The 16,094-nt window shown below is 34.6% G+C and overlaps 1 protein-coding gene across 4 annotated transcripts in view; it reads left to right on the top strand.

Annotated features, from left to right (window-relative positions):
- Positions 1–15,784, top strand: part of Tomosyn (syntaxin-binding protein tomosyn) — a 96,948-nt gene extending 81,164 nt beyond the window's left edge. For 3 of the 4 annotated variants that reach the window (XM_072300014.1, XM_019059106.2, XM_019059108.2), the window contains exons 20-23: positions 1,131–1,214; positions 9,569–9,664; positions 10,100–10,224; positions 11,377–15,784. In XM_072300014.1, coding sequence (XP_072156115.1) covers positions 1,131–1,214; positions 9,569–9,664; positions 10,100–10,224; positions 11,377–11,642 — 571 coding nt within the window. In that variant the 3' untranslated portion in view covers positions 11,643–15,784. The remainder of the gene's footprint in view (positions 1–1,130; positions 1,215–9,568; positions 9,665–10,099; positions 10,225–11,376) is intronic. The other variant, XM_019059107.2, reaches the window with a different exon arrangement.
- The last annotated feature ends 310 nt before the right edge of the window (positions 15,785–16,094 follow it).

Below are 16,094 nucleotides of genomic sequence, written 5' to 3'. Positions count from 1 at the left end.
TAACAATGGCAGGCGACAATCTTAAGTTGTGGCTGTGAATGGTTTTAATGCTGAGCGCTATTTTCTCTGATCTTGTAAGAAGAACAGACAAATTCAAGAGAAAAAGGGGGGAGCCAATTAACTTCAGAAACTTGTTGAAACTTGGACTTTGGAAAACACCATGAGCTTTGCTTTTTGCCTCAATTTAGATTCAATTTTCCATTGAAAAATCATATAAATTGTATTATAGAGGGGGAATTTTTTAGAAATCTTGGTTCTTGATTCTTGATTCTTATCTTCTGTGTGCAACCCTAATCATTTTCAAAGTAAAAGTCAATATTCCTGGTCTGTCATCATCAAGCAGCCTGTTTAAACATTACTAAAACTAATTATTGCTCAGGAATTTGACAAAACCATAAAATGTCGGTCGAAATGAACTTCAGTCAGCATTTTATTGCAGATTTGACAAGAACCGGTGAACTTTGGAATCTATTTGTACAAACAAATAAATTTTTGAGATCAATCATTAATCCTCGGTTATTATTTAATACACTTATTGGAGGTAATGAAATCTTTTTTTATACACATATTTTTTATACAGCCCAATGATTCATACCCCAAGTAATATTTTAGGAACACAAGCATCCATCAGCATCACTCATCACAAAACAGATACTTTCACAACAGAAGACAGAAATTAACGCCACTGCTCACCCACAGTGTAACATGTACATCAGGAGAGTGATGTATACCCAATTCTATGTGTACTAATTCATTAAGGCATTAATCAACTGGCCTTTTTATTACCCTAGCTTTGTGTCATTATGTAAGGAAAATTCAAAATTTTAAAAATTTACAGCCTTGACCTAACTTTCATTCAACCTCATTATTATTTAAGCTCAGAAGAGATACATTTTCTTCTGCCTGGAGAATATTTATTTACGAAAAGATCTTTAAAGTTGTCTAGGAATACATCATCAAAATTCTTGAAACTGAACACGCGATATACAACGCCAGAAGTTTTAAAACATACCAAGACTTGAGTCATCGGAAAGCAATATTTTCATAATAATGCTTCAGGACTTCGTCCTATTGTTGCTTGGTCTTGAGATCATTTCGTTTTTGATGATTTTAAAATTTGATTTTGCTAGTTTCCAGACACGAAAGCCTGGGATTGTAGATCCTATGTTGTCAATTTGGGGCCAACAGATGTTTGTCAACGAAGATACAGATCAGTAAGTGGGGCCTTACACACACACATACATTGTACATACCACATCATATGTAATATACATATATATATTTCGCTTCCTATATGATACATTCCCAGGGTTCCCATACCAAGATTTTCTCCTTCAAATGGACCTACCAACCATACTCCTCATCATCCCATTCACCTGCCATCCTATGCTTTTGCCTCCATTTTGAATTCCCTCACATTCCCTCCTTCCTTTCAGATTTGCTTCATGGATTTTTTATTGCTTCCGGGAAAACATGCAACTTTCCTTCATTACATCCTTTCTTATGATAAAGAAAGGAGACGTATAGAGTAAGTTTGAAATTATCTCCAGTCTCATAGGAACAACAGTAAGAAAGTTCAAACATAAGATCTAGAGGACGGTATTTTATCAACGTAAAATATTAATCCAAAAGATTGAGGGAACTTGACAGCAGTAGATGTTATGATCAAACTTATTGAAATGAAAATCACACCTATTTTGCTTAAGTATTGGGAAAAAGTTAATTGATGCAGAGAAAAATAACAGAGCGACTTTAGCCATAATTCTGAGGAACGTTTTTAAAAAAAAAAATTTTTGAAACGAAGATGAGATCATTACAGGATACAAATCCCCAAAAAAAGATGATTAGGTTTTATCGAATCTGGAAAGCACTTCAGTAAACCAGAAGGGTGCGTCAGTTCTAATGTGAGCAGAAGTACTTGAAGTACAAGCAAAAGAAGCTTCGTATGTTTATGTCACTGTAGGCAGCTGACCGCTACACTGCATCCTACACTACTAGCAAGATCTGATCTATCTGATCCAGTAAAGGAAAAATAGAATGGTGCGGAGTGCAGAGGGATGCTTGCATCGCGGTGGAGCTGTCTACAGAGAGTATTTCCTCTTTTTCAAATCATTATAGCTGCTGCATGGCATGATAAAATGCGGGAGGGATTTCGCCTTTAAACCATCATTTACTTCAGTCTTTCAGTCCAGCCCACTTTGTATTTTGGACTCATTGGTTAACTTTTAAGCCAATCAAATACACTTCTTTAAAATGATTTAATGTTTGTCGAAAAGTTTATTAATGTAGGTATGATGTATTTTAAACATTGGCTCAGCAGCAGGAGCTCTTGCTGTCAAATTTCCTCAAAGCCCGACCTGTAAATGTGTACAAAGATTCGCAACTGTTTTAGGAAACAAAACTTTGTTTCGTCGTCCTACTGTAAAATGAGGACTATTTCTTTCACTGTAATTGGTTTTGTTTGTGTTTGTTTGTTTTTGCTTGAATACTAGTGTCTTTGTCTGTGATTGATTTCGGTGCTCCTATTTTTTTAGTCAATACATTTTTACAGTCTGCTTAAGTTTTTACCTCATCCATCTAAAATTCTGCTGGTATTTTCATAACTTAATGGAGGTGAAGTATCAATGTTTCCCACTTATTTACCAGTAGAGATTAATCTAACTTAATTTACGTATCAGTTTCAAACTCTGCCAGGTACAAAGAACCATTTTAATCAGATATGAAGTAATATTTCCAAGTCTAACATCTATTATTGTTTTCTTTTTGCTGAAATTTCCATTTGGTCCCTCTGCATCCCTCCAAAAAAATTTCCTCCTGTCTAAAAACAACCCGAAAATATTCCGGATGACTGGTTCTGCCTATTTATTCAATCCTCAATCCATCTTTGTCAAGTTTCTCATTTGAGTGTCTTTCATTTTATTCTTCTGCATTTGTGTGGTATGTATATTTCATTTCGTTGTTTGAAATTCAGCTAACACTTTCAAAGTGAGACAGTAGCCCTCATTATTGTGAGGGAACATGTAACTCTGCCCTATTACTTCTTTTCTTCATCTCTAAAGGAAGCATTTGTAAAAGAAAATTTCATCAAACTATCTGAAACTTGAATGTACCTATTTATAGAGTCAAATTTGAACTGCAAGAGATTATTTTAATAATACAAAAAATGATGTTCTGAGTGGTGTACTAAGAAGCAAAGTCATGCAGAAACACAGCAAGGCATTGTTTCAAACCATATAGGCAAGGTTTGCCATTTGCTTTTTTGATTTTGGTAGTCGTAAAAATTAGGATAAATAAGTAACCATGGTTAGTTCAATAGCAACTAACCTAATACTTTTATTTCGCTGTTGAACCCATTCTCATGGATTGACTCATGTACTATCAGTGAGTATCCACGGCATAGTAGCGATTAATAAAACTGGCACAAATTTGGCGAGAATCTGCAAAACCTCTATGCGTTTGTTCTACTTTGGTCCATTCTAGCCAGCAACTCCTGCAATATTTCTTGGCTACCTATAAGTGTCCAGGGAAACTGGAAGACCATGAAAACTTGAAGCAGCACTTCTTTTTACCATAATTTTACCTCCACTAGTTGAGCAATAGTTCTAGTAGAGTTGCAGCACTCTTAATACACTTTTTCTCTCACCCCTACTACACCGCGGATGGTGATAAGGTGGGAAAGTGTAATAAAATGAACTTTTGTGGTGTCGGGCTGATGATGAAAAACTATAGAATAGTAAAATACTTTTCACTTAATAATGACTCTCAACACGACTAACAGCTAAAGCTACCACTCATCACTATCAAATTGGACTTAACGCTCTGAAAGAGAAATGTAAGGGGGAGGACGAAACACATAATAGGAGAACCCAACTTTACTAACATTGAAAGTTGGAAGGACCGAAAGTTTAGGAGTACCAAGTAACCCCACCTCAGACTAATTCTGCCACAGTGAGAGGGCTAAGACGAATAATCAGCTAAATCCTGTGGTCACTGGCGAAAGTTGACAACAATTTTTTGAGAATTCTTGAAATCGGCATTGTGTTGTGAAAAACCATGAGTGCCTCCGAAAAATCACGATCTTCACCCGTGAACACCCATGATTCTACGAAATTTTACTAAAAATTATAAATGGCCACAACAAATAGCATGTACCTGTAACTTTCCGCCCAACAGCCAAAAACTGTGTTGAAAAAAAAACGGGATTTCTGTACTGCAATTTTACGGTCAAACCAGCCGGCTGGTTCAAACTCTCGAATGCCGTATTCAATAACCATTTAAGCTACAGCAGCGAACGTAGAAAGGCAGCTACCCAAGTCCAATTGAAATTGCAAAGAAGATTATGCTAGTTATATTCCTCCAAGAGACTTAACTGGAGGATTAAATTTTAATTCTTTCTTATTTCATGAACTTTACATCTCTTCTTTGCTTTAAATTTTCAATTTGAGAAAATACAAACCAGCTACAAATAGCTATTACTGTTCTGTTATAAATTATTTTCATCTTTTCATTCGAGTCTACTCTTCAAGTATCAGTCAAAATTTTCCTGGTCTCTCAACAGCATACAAACAAATACATTTGTGAAATTCAATTTAAGAGATCGAGTGAAATTGTATAATTGTCTAAGAATCGAATGTCTAAATGTGTATCCAAGATATTCACCGATATGAAACATTTTCTTACAATTAATGACACCATCAAACATTCACTTGGGAAAAATATTCATGTTCCCGTACTGTGAGTTTTTTTAATATTTATAAGTCACCTTTTGCTATTTCATCAACCTCTTCATAAATCTGCACTTGTCGAATATGATAATGCACTCTGTTTTCATTTGAAGAATCTTCTCTAATTGAGGGGCTGCGCACTAAAGTAAGTTTTGCCCTACTAACAGACTATTTAACAAGGCTAGAAATCAAGGATCACTATACATATTTTCTCATCAAAATTTTAAGCCGGTGGACACTTAGGCATTAACTACATTTTGGTAGCAAGATATAGTTCGAGAAATTAAATGAAAGAGAAAGGCTTTTTTTCACATGTTTATTTTTTCTCTATCTTATCAAGTCTTACGAGCATCAGAGGGAATGTTTTCATTTTTCAGAAAATCGTACGCTTGATTACGTAACAGAGAACATGGAAATTCATTTTGAAAAAATCGTAGAAATCTCATTTTATGCATGTTGGGTGATCAGTGATTGAAAGAATCGGACATTTTTTTCCCTCAAGTTTAAAGAGATCTTGACAATGTGTGTCTCATGGTTATAATAATAATGAAATGCAAGACAGATACCCATAACATTGTTCTGAGAAGAAAATCCATTGAAAGCTGTTTGGAGAATTCAGTTTCATGAATAACTCAGATCTGAATTCAGAATTTTTAATTTTTAGCCAATATCATGATAATTAGTTGCAAACAATTCATCGCTGTATTTAAACTCTATTATTGAAAGATGAGAAGGACTGGGAGTATCATCATTCGCTGTTATTATGTTTTATCAAAATAAAAAATCGATAATAAGAAGAACATAAACTTTCATAATTTTGTCCCATATATTGAAAAATTATGGAAAGTAATGTGAATATGATGATTGGTGATAATCTTATCCTTTTAATTGCAGTAAAGCTATAGATTATACACGCCTTAAAGAAAATGTGTCATTGTGCAGGGCTTTTGGAAGTCCTCACAAACTGTTCTGAGATACTTGGCCAAATCCTTGTATTTTTCCGCTTTCTGACTAGTTACATTGTTTCATCAACTGTATATCCTTGTCACTGCCAAAGATTAAAATTTGTTTCTCATTTGCCATGCATTGTCATATTATTATTCTTTCTCTCTGAGGCAAACAATTTTAATTTCATTATTAACAATGAACTGTGCGCGACACATTTTCGTAGAATATGTAGGGCAGGATACATTTTTAAGATAACAAGCTAAGTTTACTAGCATGTGCATGATTTTTTATATGAACTGTTTGCATTTGCATTGGACGTAGAAACGAAATTCATTTACAATACTCACATTTTGAATTTGATTTTTATAAGCAAAGTATTCCTTTAACTGAATATGTGTTGAGATATTTGCTATAAACTTTGTAAATCCTCCTCCCACCCAGCGCTCCCTTTTAAAGCCCAACCAAATGAGTTTAAAGAGAAAATTTTTTTGTACTTGTAATTGCAAATAAAAAAATTGCTGATCCCCCGGCGGCCCATGAAAGAATTTTTAAAATTCAGCTTCCATCAGGAAATCAGTGTCCAGGTAGATGTTGCACAACTATTTTGGAAAGAAAGTTATCTGAGAGATGAGTTTTTGGTTAAGAACATACATGGATAAATGCACCTTATATAGTGTAATCTGATCCCAAAATGGGACAATGAAGGGGAAAAAATATCCAATCTGTATATTTCTGCTCTGAAAATTTGAGCCTTCACAATTAATGAGTACCAGTTAAAAGTCCCACCATAGATAGATATCATTTTCATTCATGTTAGGTACCGTAGTTCATGACCTAATATGAAATTACTGTAATATTATCAGTTAGATTCTATGCTCTATGTTCTTTTAACAAGGTGGAGAAATGGTGCTGGGTCCACACCATTTCGCGGGGAAACAAAGCCAAGAAATACCAAAAATTAAAATTAGAGTCAAAAATAAATTTTTAGAACTCTAATGCGCACCAGTACGTAACTGAGGGGGGAGAGTGTTCAGCTCAGGCAGTTTGCAATGGAATATTAAATTCTGCCGTTCACTGCCGAGTGTGATCTTCTGATGAGGTCTAATAAGGCCCAAACCGGTAAAGATCTCTCGGCGTGACTCCAATTTAATATTCCATTGCAAACTGCCTGAGCTGAACACTCTCCCCCCTCAGTTACGTACTGGTGCGCATTAGAGTTCTAAAAATTTATTTTTGACTCTAATTTTAATTTTTGGTATTTCTTGGCTTTGTTTCCCCGCGAAATGGTGTGGACCCAGCACCATTTCTCCACCTTGTTATATACAGTTTTGGGCCGCTCCTTAGTGTTTAGTTTTTGTTCTTTTAACTAGATATGTGTTAAGAATTTTGCTGTCAACTTTGTGATCCTCCCCTCCTCCTTTATAAATTCCACCAAATGAATACAAAGTACACTCTTAATTTTATACATTCATCACACTTATTCAACACTCTTAATTTTATACATTCATTCTTGCATCCTCAGGAAGTTTGTTGAAAAATTAAGGAGGGCTCTTTCATATTGCTTCATTATATTGAGGTAAAGTTTCTTGAAGAAATATGAGTTTTCTCGTAAGTCTTGTCTCCTTGGATTTATCTCAGGGAATAATCTCACCTGCAAAGTTGGAAAAAGTATTGCGTTAGTCAATACTAATCACAGTACTAAGGAGAGACCTCACGGGGTCCCAAGTGCGACTCAGAGAGGAAAAGAAGAGATTTCGTTGTGTTTAATGGGGAAAAGCTCAAAAGTTTCATTCAGGCGATTCAAACCTGGGACAAATCCCATGAAACCTCCCGTGAAGACAAGGCCTAACTTCTCTTTAATCTTGTGTGGGTTTTTAAGTAGATGTACAGCTCAGTCAAAACCTTTATGAGTGTGCCATCCTATACAAATATCCCTCGAACTTTGCCTTGCACAGTGCTATTCTATACAATAGCACATCAGAATTGATGACTTAGTCAAATGCAGTGTTAGTATTAATACCGTAGCGAACCCAGCAAATGGGATATCTTGGTACACAGCACAGCTTCATTTAAGGGAAAGTCTACTTCGGTTCATCCCTTTTTGTTTCTGAATTTTTTGCGGATGAAGGTCAGCAGTTGGATTCAATCAGCTGGCTCCTGAGGGATCACATAGGAGTGATGACCTTACAATGCTAAATGTCAGGGGTCATGCTTACTTCTCACAAAATTTTTCTCAAATTCTATTTTGTGCTCCTATTTGACCTTTATGCTTTCTCTATAATTGCCTCATAATGAGGTGAAACTAGTGAAGTTTTATCTACTGAAGAAAAATATTGCATTTGAAAGGCACTTTCAGAGGGTGGGCCGAGCGGTATGTCCAGCCGCTTTATGCGTGGCTCGATGAGCGAATCATCCACCGTTACCTCACAGCACTGGAGTGTTCCTTATTCTCCCTGTTGAGAAGGCTTGGTGGAGGGCTTGTCAAGCAGTGCATCAGATGGCATGTCAGACTGCATGACATACCGCTCAGCCTGCCATCTACATACGCCTTCAGCAGTGATTGATAATTTTTGGAAATCCTGTAAAAAGGTGGAAAACGATAGGAAATCTGGAATGTCCTATGCCAATTCAATTGTTTTTCTTGTTATTTCATTGATTTGATAATCACATTAAAATTGAAATTTTCTGTGGCTTTTTCAATATTTTAGGTATTTTGATTTGTAAAAATTTCCGTCTTCTGTGCTTTTTTTGTTTTTTCTTTGTGGGTTAATTTTTGCATTTTTTCACGTTATAAAACAGTTTTAAAAAGTTAATTTGGTAGGTACTTTACAGAATAGGTGTTGCTTTTATAAGTGTTTTTACTTTTTTTTGGGTTGGCTGTCGGTGCTTTTTTCTTGTCATTTATTTATAGTGTCAGAATTTTCATTTTAGTTTTAATGAAGCTTTTTTCAGAGCTTCAATGTATTTTTCATAACAAAGAACGAGAGATATTGAGATCGTGCTCTGATTTGAAGTCAATTTTTCTGTGCCTTGCAAACGTGTGAGCATGGTTATTCTTAAGATTTCTGCCTACTAGATGGTGTCCAAGTACACATGTATCCATATCTGAGTAAAATAAAAAAGGAAAGGAATGAAGAGAACTCATGAGTTGACTTGTTAAGACTCGGGAACTAGTCCTCTTGATATCTGCTATTACAACGTCTAGATGAGGCTGGAAAGCAGCCAAATTTTTATCTTTGTCCAGTCAACAGTGAAGAGTTGAAAATCCCAATTTTTTTGCAATTCTTTGTCCTCATTTTCGCATCAGTAAAAACAAATGTAAATTTATAGCCTCAGCTTTTGGCTAAAACTTTTACTGTTGAGCACTAATTATCAGGCCCATTTTTCTCGAATTTTTTGCATAAAGTCACTATTTTCACCTATCCACTCAACTCTGGAAGGATCAACAACTGTACTTAATAATTTACAAGAGTTGAAGTGGTGCCGCAAGCATCTTCAAAATACCAAAATTTATGCTGATAACTTCTGAAAGAGAACGCTGCTTTAATCTGGTTAGGAATGGCCGAAGCAAAGTGTATTTATCATCCAGAATTTTTGATCACTGAATGGGCTGTCTGCGACATGGGGCGGAAGAAACCAGGTTCTACTGTACGCAAAATAATAGGATAATTCATGCACCAAAGTGAAGTAATAAAACCCACAGAATGGGAAAGGAGTGTTTGTAATCTTCAATTTTAGTTTTCAAGGAAAACTGAATGAAGGGTAAATCACTGAAGTAATGTGCAATGATTGAGAATTAAACGAATAATCATAGGGATGACTTTTCTGTAAGCTTTCAAGCGATTTTTCTCATGATTTCATCTAATACTTCTGTTTATCTTTGTTTTTTCTCTTAGGATTGCTCGAACATTCTGCTTCAGTAATCGCGGCCATGGTTTGTATCTCTGCTCACCGACAGAACTACAAAAGTTCACAGTGTCTGCTGAATTCAGGTAATTAATTTTTGCTTTAATAAGAAAATCATGTGTGTTTTCTCAAAAATCCTACTTGATTCTTCCTTCAACCCTTATCCATACATGAAAATACCCAAATTCTGAAAGATCAATGAGGAATATTTGCAATTCCGTTTAATGAAGACAAAATCTTTGTAGAGCTGTGTAAAAAAAATAAATGAAACTTGTATTTTTGTAGAATTTTTAGTAATCACATGAACTCAGAGACTTTTTGATTCTTCTCAGATAATGTTTATTCATGAAGTTTGTTCATAAATTGGTAAAAATTCAAAAAAAAAAAATGTCTTGTCCTCTAAGAACGGGTTGAACAGTAATTAAGAGCAGAAAACAGGAACTTCATTTTCTAAATTTTTCCTGTCATCTTCCTCTCCAAATCTTTGATTTTTGTCTTGTTTTTATTATTGTGTTCTTTAGCGCAAGTTTAGCAGAAATGATGGGCGAACTATTTTTCCCACACGAAATGCCTGAAGCTCCAAAGCAAAGCTTTTTTGTCGGCCTATTTGGAAGTGGAGTACGAACGTTGAATAGAGAAGAATTATGTAAGTATGAAAGACCAAGAGAGAGGGAAAGAGCAAGAGGACTCATCCTCGATATTAAGGAGACTAAATTTCATCGGCTTTTCTTTCCTGCCTAGCTCTAAAAGAATTCCACTAAATTGTTTGTCAGAGAAAGTCAGGAAATGTTGGTATTTTGGTTCAGAAAAATTAGAAAATCTCCATACCTACGGTCTATTTAAACTCTTGCCTGACGTAGATCTAATCATGCATTAATTTTCTCCTTGTCGAAGGTTTCATCTCAAACTTATCAATTTTAAACGAGTTGTATTTTTTATTCTTTTTTTTCACCTTAAGAAGTAAAATCTAAAATCATGAAACCCTTCGTCACATTAGTCTTGAATAATTATCTGAAATAGTGAACGGTATGATGTCAAATTAAGAACACCGCTTGAATAACGGCCGATGCCTGGAAACCGCGTTGTGAGAAAAACATATTTAAAGTTTTACGCATGATGTACTACGCCGACTATGCTATGCAGGTACCATGATTTTGTGTTTTTAAACTTTCTATTTAAGGGCACCAGGTAGATATTGGGATAAATTTTTGGTTTTCACTGAAACATAATTAATTTAAAAAAGCAAATTATAGGCCGTCTTTGCGCCCAACGATCATTTTTGTTGAATTATAAAGTATAAATCATTGTAGTCGCGCAAGATTAACGCAAAATGAAATTACACTGATGCTGACTCAACAAAATGATGCCAGTGTTATGTACAAACATAAATTTAGCACCCTTAAAGAATGTTTTCATGGGAAACAAAGTTTTCCAGGAAATTGGTAGGTTGTAGGAAAAACTAAGGTCATTTTCAGCTTCAGCAGGAAAAAGTAGGTAGAAATGTCACTTCTAGGAATGCCCCCAAACGGAGAATAACTTTGCGAAGTTGAGGATGCATGAACAGCATTCAGGCGTTAATGAGTTCTACCACCCATTGCTTCTGAAGCCTGACTTAACTGTGAAAAAAAGGGTTTCTTACCTCCAGCTGTTACCTATCAATGTTCTACCTATATCATGCTATAGTCCAGGGTAAGAAGAATCCAAAAAGCTGATGGGAGCAATTATTTCTTCAATTGATTGTTCAGACTTTTGTCTATTCTGTCGCAGTATTCTCTAACTTCTTTTTCTTTTTTTGCAGTTGGAGAAACGTCGAGTGGGCGTGCTTCGCGGAGTCTAGCCAAACATATCCCTAGGTCATCAGCACAGATTGAACAGCTGGGTCAGAGAGCAAGCACCGCAGCCAGCGAAGTTTCTCGGGCTCACCAGCAAGTTTTAGAACGAGGGGAACGGCTCTCTCAATTAGAAGAACGCACTCAACGTATGATGTCTGAAGCTGAGAACTTCTCCTCGTCTGCACACGGACTTATGCTCAAATACAAAGATAAGAAGTGGTATCAGCTCTAAAATTAGCTGTGCCATTCTCTCATTAAACTTATTTCAAATAATTTTTATTTATAGTTTTGTATCTTCGTTCAAATGTATATTTTTAAAATTTTTCAAATTATTTCCTACAAAACGAAACAAAAAGAAAACAAAAAAAAAGAAAGTAATAATTATTGATTGCATGAATGAAAAAAAAAAATTGCCTACAAAATGATTCCGATGGTCAAATTAATAAACTAGGCAAATCTTATACACAGGCCGAAATAATGTTTTTCTTAATTTAGGCAGTAAGATAAGGTACATTCAAAATTGATCCCTTCCTTCTGCATAGAGTAGTAACATTGGTTTTTTCCTTCTCCCTTCTTTTCTTAATATTTTCTGTTCGTTTGATTTGCACAGAAAGGGTCGGGAGTTTTTGAATTATAATCTAGAAATGTGATTCTGGCAAATGTCCAGAACAATGTTTAAATCCTAGGTATCATTTTGTTCATTTAATGTTTCAATTCAGGGCATTTTCTTCAAAGTCTGTTGTTAATCTCTCCAAACTTGGAACCATAGATAAACAGAAGGAAGTGAACGACTTTAAATTTGTCTCCATTTTTATTTCTCGTTAGTTTGGAAGCTCTAAAAAAAGTGAACACAAGCTCTCCTGAAATTACTTATGCGTGGTCGTCTACAAAGTTGATCCCCTTTATCTAACTTGGTTAATAGTTCAAGGATTTATTGTCAGCCAGTTATTTGAATTTCATAATTCAACTTGCCTCAAAAGAGCTCTTCAATCAAATTTTTGTTGTTGTTGTTGTTGTGTATTTGACACTCAGGGTAAGTGTAGGCTGTTTCCTCCTCATTCCAAAATGCAATTTCCTCTCCGAAGTTTATGTAGACAATTAATTCAATAAAGCAATGAGAGACAGATACTGGTTCAGAAAACTTGCCTAATTATGCCAGCCTTGGGCTGGTTTCAACTTCTCTAATCCCTCACATTTGGAATTCCCTACCTGGGTGCCTGTGTCTTCTAATTTAGCTCCTCATAATTTGAGGAAGTCAACTCTTCTCATGGGAATAAGCTATCCCGGCAAAATGAATAGCCCTCCAGAAAAATGTCCACCTTCTAGTAGGTTTATGGAAGCTTGTTACTCAGATACAACGCCTACCGTAGAGCATCTATGAAAAATCTGGTTTTGTACTTGATTTAAATCACAGCACAGGGTGATCAGTGCTTGAAAAGTCATTGGACACTTGGAAAAATCAGGGAATTTTGCTCAACCTTGAAAAGTTGGGGAACTTTACCAATCAACCTTGAAGTTCTTTCCTCCAGCCGAAACTTTAAGTTATTTTCTACCATACACGTACAATCTATCCACAAAAATTCAAACTTCCATTTGTAAATTATCGAATTTCAAAATTTTGTCTTTTTCAAAAGACTTTGCGCTGAAACATTTTTGTCAAACACGTTTTCACGGAGTTATGCAAAAAAGTAAATAAAATAAAAAAAGTAACATAATAAAGTCAGGGACCTTTAAAATTCAAGGAAACCTGTCACCTTGCAGTAGAAATTTTTGCAGGTTTTTGAGTTACAAATCAAAAAAAATTCTCAATAATAATTTGTGTCTTCCCATTAAAAAGGCATGATAGTTGATATTACCGTGTTGCAATACCGCTCAAATAGTTTCAGGGAGAAAAAAATTAAACACTCTAATATTTTATAAATTCTACAGTCTTGAAAGCAATCATCATTAAGTCAAAATCAAATTATCTTAAATTACAAAGGAACTTATTGAGGGAACTGATCTATCCTTCCCTGAGGTGCAGCCAAACTTAAACATTAAATTGTCGCCAGATTCAATTGTTTCCAGACAGGTTTGCCAACAAATTAAAATTTTGTCTTAATTAATTAATTGAATATATGCGGTATAAATTTTGCTGAGCTGTCATTACAGAGAATTGTTGTGGTATCATAAATAGCATGGGTCAAAACAAATGTATTTCTTTTTTTCAAATTTAAAAATGATTTAGTGTGCTGAGTTCTCTCCCAGTATCAAAATTTAATGTGCCAAAATATTTTCTTTCCTATTGCATGATTTGTGTATAAAAAAAGAACTTGTTCAAAGAATGCAAGTCTGGCCAACCTGAATGGCTGACAAAGAGCAATTTGGTTATTAATAAACCTTCAGTGTACGATTCTGGACTTAAATTATTGTGTACCTTAACTTTATTAACAAGAAGAGCAGGCTCAAGGTTTTGTTGTAAAGCGATTCATTTAAATGAAAATAATTTACTCTCACCCAGCAGTGCAAATCGGCATCAATGACAGTATTTCCCTATATAAGTATTACTGAACTATTCCTCGTCAAGAGCCAGATTGTTTTAACATTTTTAACCAATACTGCTGCAGGTAGAATAGCAAAAGGCCAAGTTTGAAGCCAGTACTTGGGCACTTGTGAGCCGTAAACTGGGGAAGTTGAATTTTAATCCTGGTCAACCTAGTCATGTTAAGATGTTTTTTCCTCGCCTATTATCAGGCCACAACCCAAAACATTCCATTTATCTAATCACGGTTTTAAGTACTTACATTAAAATAGAAACTAACCTCAGAAGATGGTTTTTATTTAAGGTTCTTTTTTTGTTAAGGAATTTCTTAATTTTATTAAGGGTCACATGTAGCTTCTTCGTGCCCAATAGAAATAAATGCTCTGATTAAATAAGTTACCACTCCTTAGATAGAGAAGTAGTTGTTTGAAAATTTTAAAATTATTAATTCAATTGCAGATTGCGCTAATAGATGGAGATACAAATGAGACTTTTACAGTGCTGCCAAACTTGAAAGAAATTATTAAATTCCTTGAACCAGTCTTCATCACTCTAATCTAGCATAGATCTCATCTACTGTCAATATAAAACTGTCCTTTTTTATCTAACTATACCTAAATAGAAGATGATGTTCTGGGCTTCAGTATTTTGAAAGCCTGTATTTGTAGTTAAAAATGTTTTGCTAGGTCATGATATTTTTATATACTTATTCCATTATTTGTTATCGATTCATTTTAAAACTTAACGTTTTTTAATGCCGGCTGAAGCTGTTTTAGGGTAACTTTAAAAGGCACTGACCTATTGAAGTGATATCAGACGACAAGTGGCATTGCTATGCTGGGTTATTTGACTTAAATGGAACAATTGAATTTAAGCTCAAAACCTTTAGTCTATCGAACTACTTATATATTTCACTTTATCCCATCTGGAATCCATATTTTGATATGTGTATCATTTATACTCTTCAGTTTTTAATGTCAGAAGCTGATCGATCACTTGCATGCTTATTGTGAGTGAACAACTCCTCTTGGTCTAAAAGAAGCACTGAATTTGTGCTCTGTCTTTAACACATTCATTATGTTCTACGAATGAGGGAATAATTTTTTAAATTACCGAAAGGATTTTTTATTTTATTTTTGTAGGCAATAATACTGTGGAGGTACAAATACTCATGCAGTCTCTTGAACCCTAACAATAATTAATTTTTCAATAAGTGCTAGTAGGTATTTTTTGTATTGTAAGATGCCTGACTTTCACCGTACTTGCATCCAGATCAATTTGGCATGTGGGCCATGGAAAAGTATGAAAAACAAGTTAGTGATTGTTTTAAAGTACTTTCATTGTTTTGCACAGTGTTGTTATCGCTAAAACAGTCCACCTTAACTCTGAATCAGCTTATGACAGGTGTATCTTTGTTGAAATATTATATAGGTCTAAAAGAATCTGTTTTTTCTTATTTCTGATACGTTTGTAGAGTAAATAATTAGTTGACGTCTTTTGAATATTTTTCTATTCACTTGATTAGATTTGTGTTAATATTGGATACATGTGTATGTCATTTTGTTTCTTGTTGTCAGTGACATTCCTATTTGCTTGTTATTTTATTTTTTACATCTTGTCATATTCTGACTGAGATAACGTTTATTATCTGTACATAGAAAATGTTAAATGTAATTTTTATTATGTTACAGTTAACATTGTTTGTAATTCCTACTTCTTTTTCTCCTTGGCTTATCTTTCCTTTTTTCCCCTACCCAATTCCTTTCTTTACTCATTTTCATTGTTTTCAAGTCTCCTTGTTTCACAGAATCAGTTCTCCCTTTTTATTTTACTTAATAAACTCTTTTATTTCATTTTTGAGAGTTTCTATCTAAAAAGTATTGTCCTTAATGTTGTAAGGTTTTTTTTTTCTTCTTCCAAATAGTTGCAATAATGAGCCTTCAGCTAGCTATTTTCCTAGTTTTTCATATGAACTTCTAATTAATTTAATAAATGCAATTATACTCACATGGAGACATCTGTGAAAACCAGTCCGTGAGGTACTTGAAGTAGCAGCTACGCAACTTATCACTAAATGTGTGAGCCCACACACAAAAATAAGAAAACGTATATGTTGCCACGTCAGCTCCATTGTAAAAATTTCTCTTTTTTTCATTGGCAAAA

This window comes from Bemisia tabaci, chromosome 4 (genome assembly GCF_918797505.1).
Source record: "Bemisia tabaci chromosome 4, PGI_BMITA_v3".
Lineage (NCBI taxonomy): Eukaryota > Metazoa > Arthropoda > Insecta > Hemiptera > Aleyrodidae > Bemisia > Bemisia tabaci.
The sequence above is the reverse complement of the archived record's forward strand: the minus strand, read 5'-3'. Positions and strand labels throughout refer to the sequence as shown.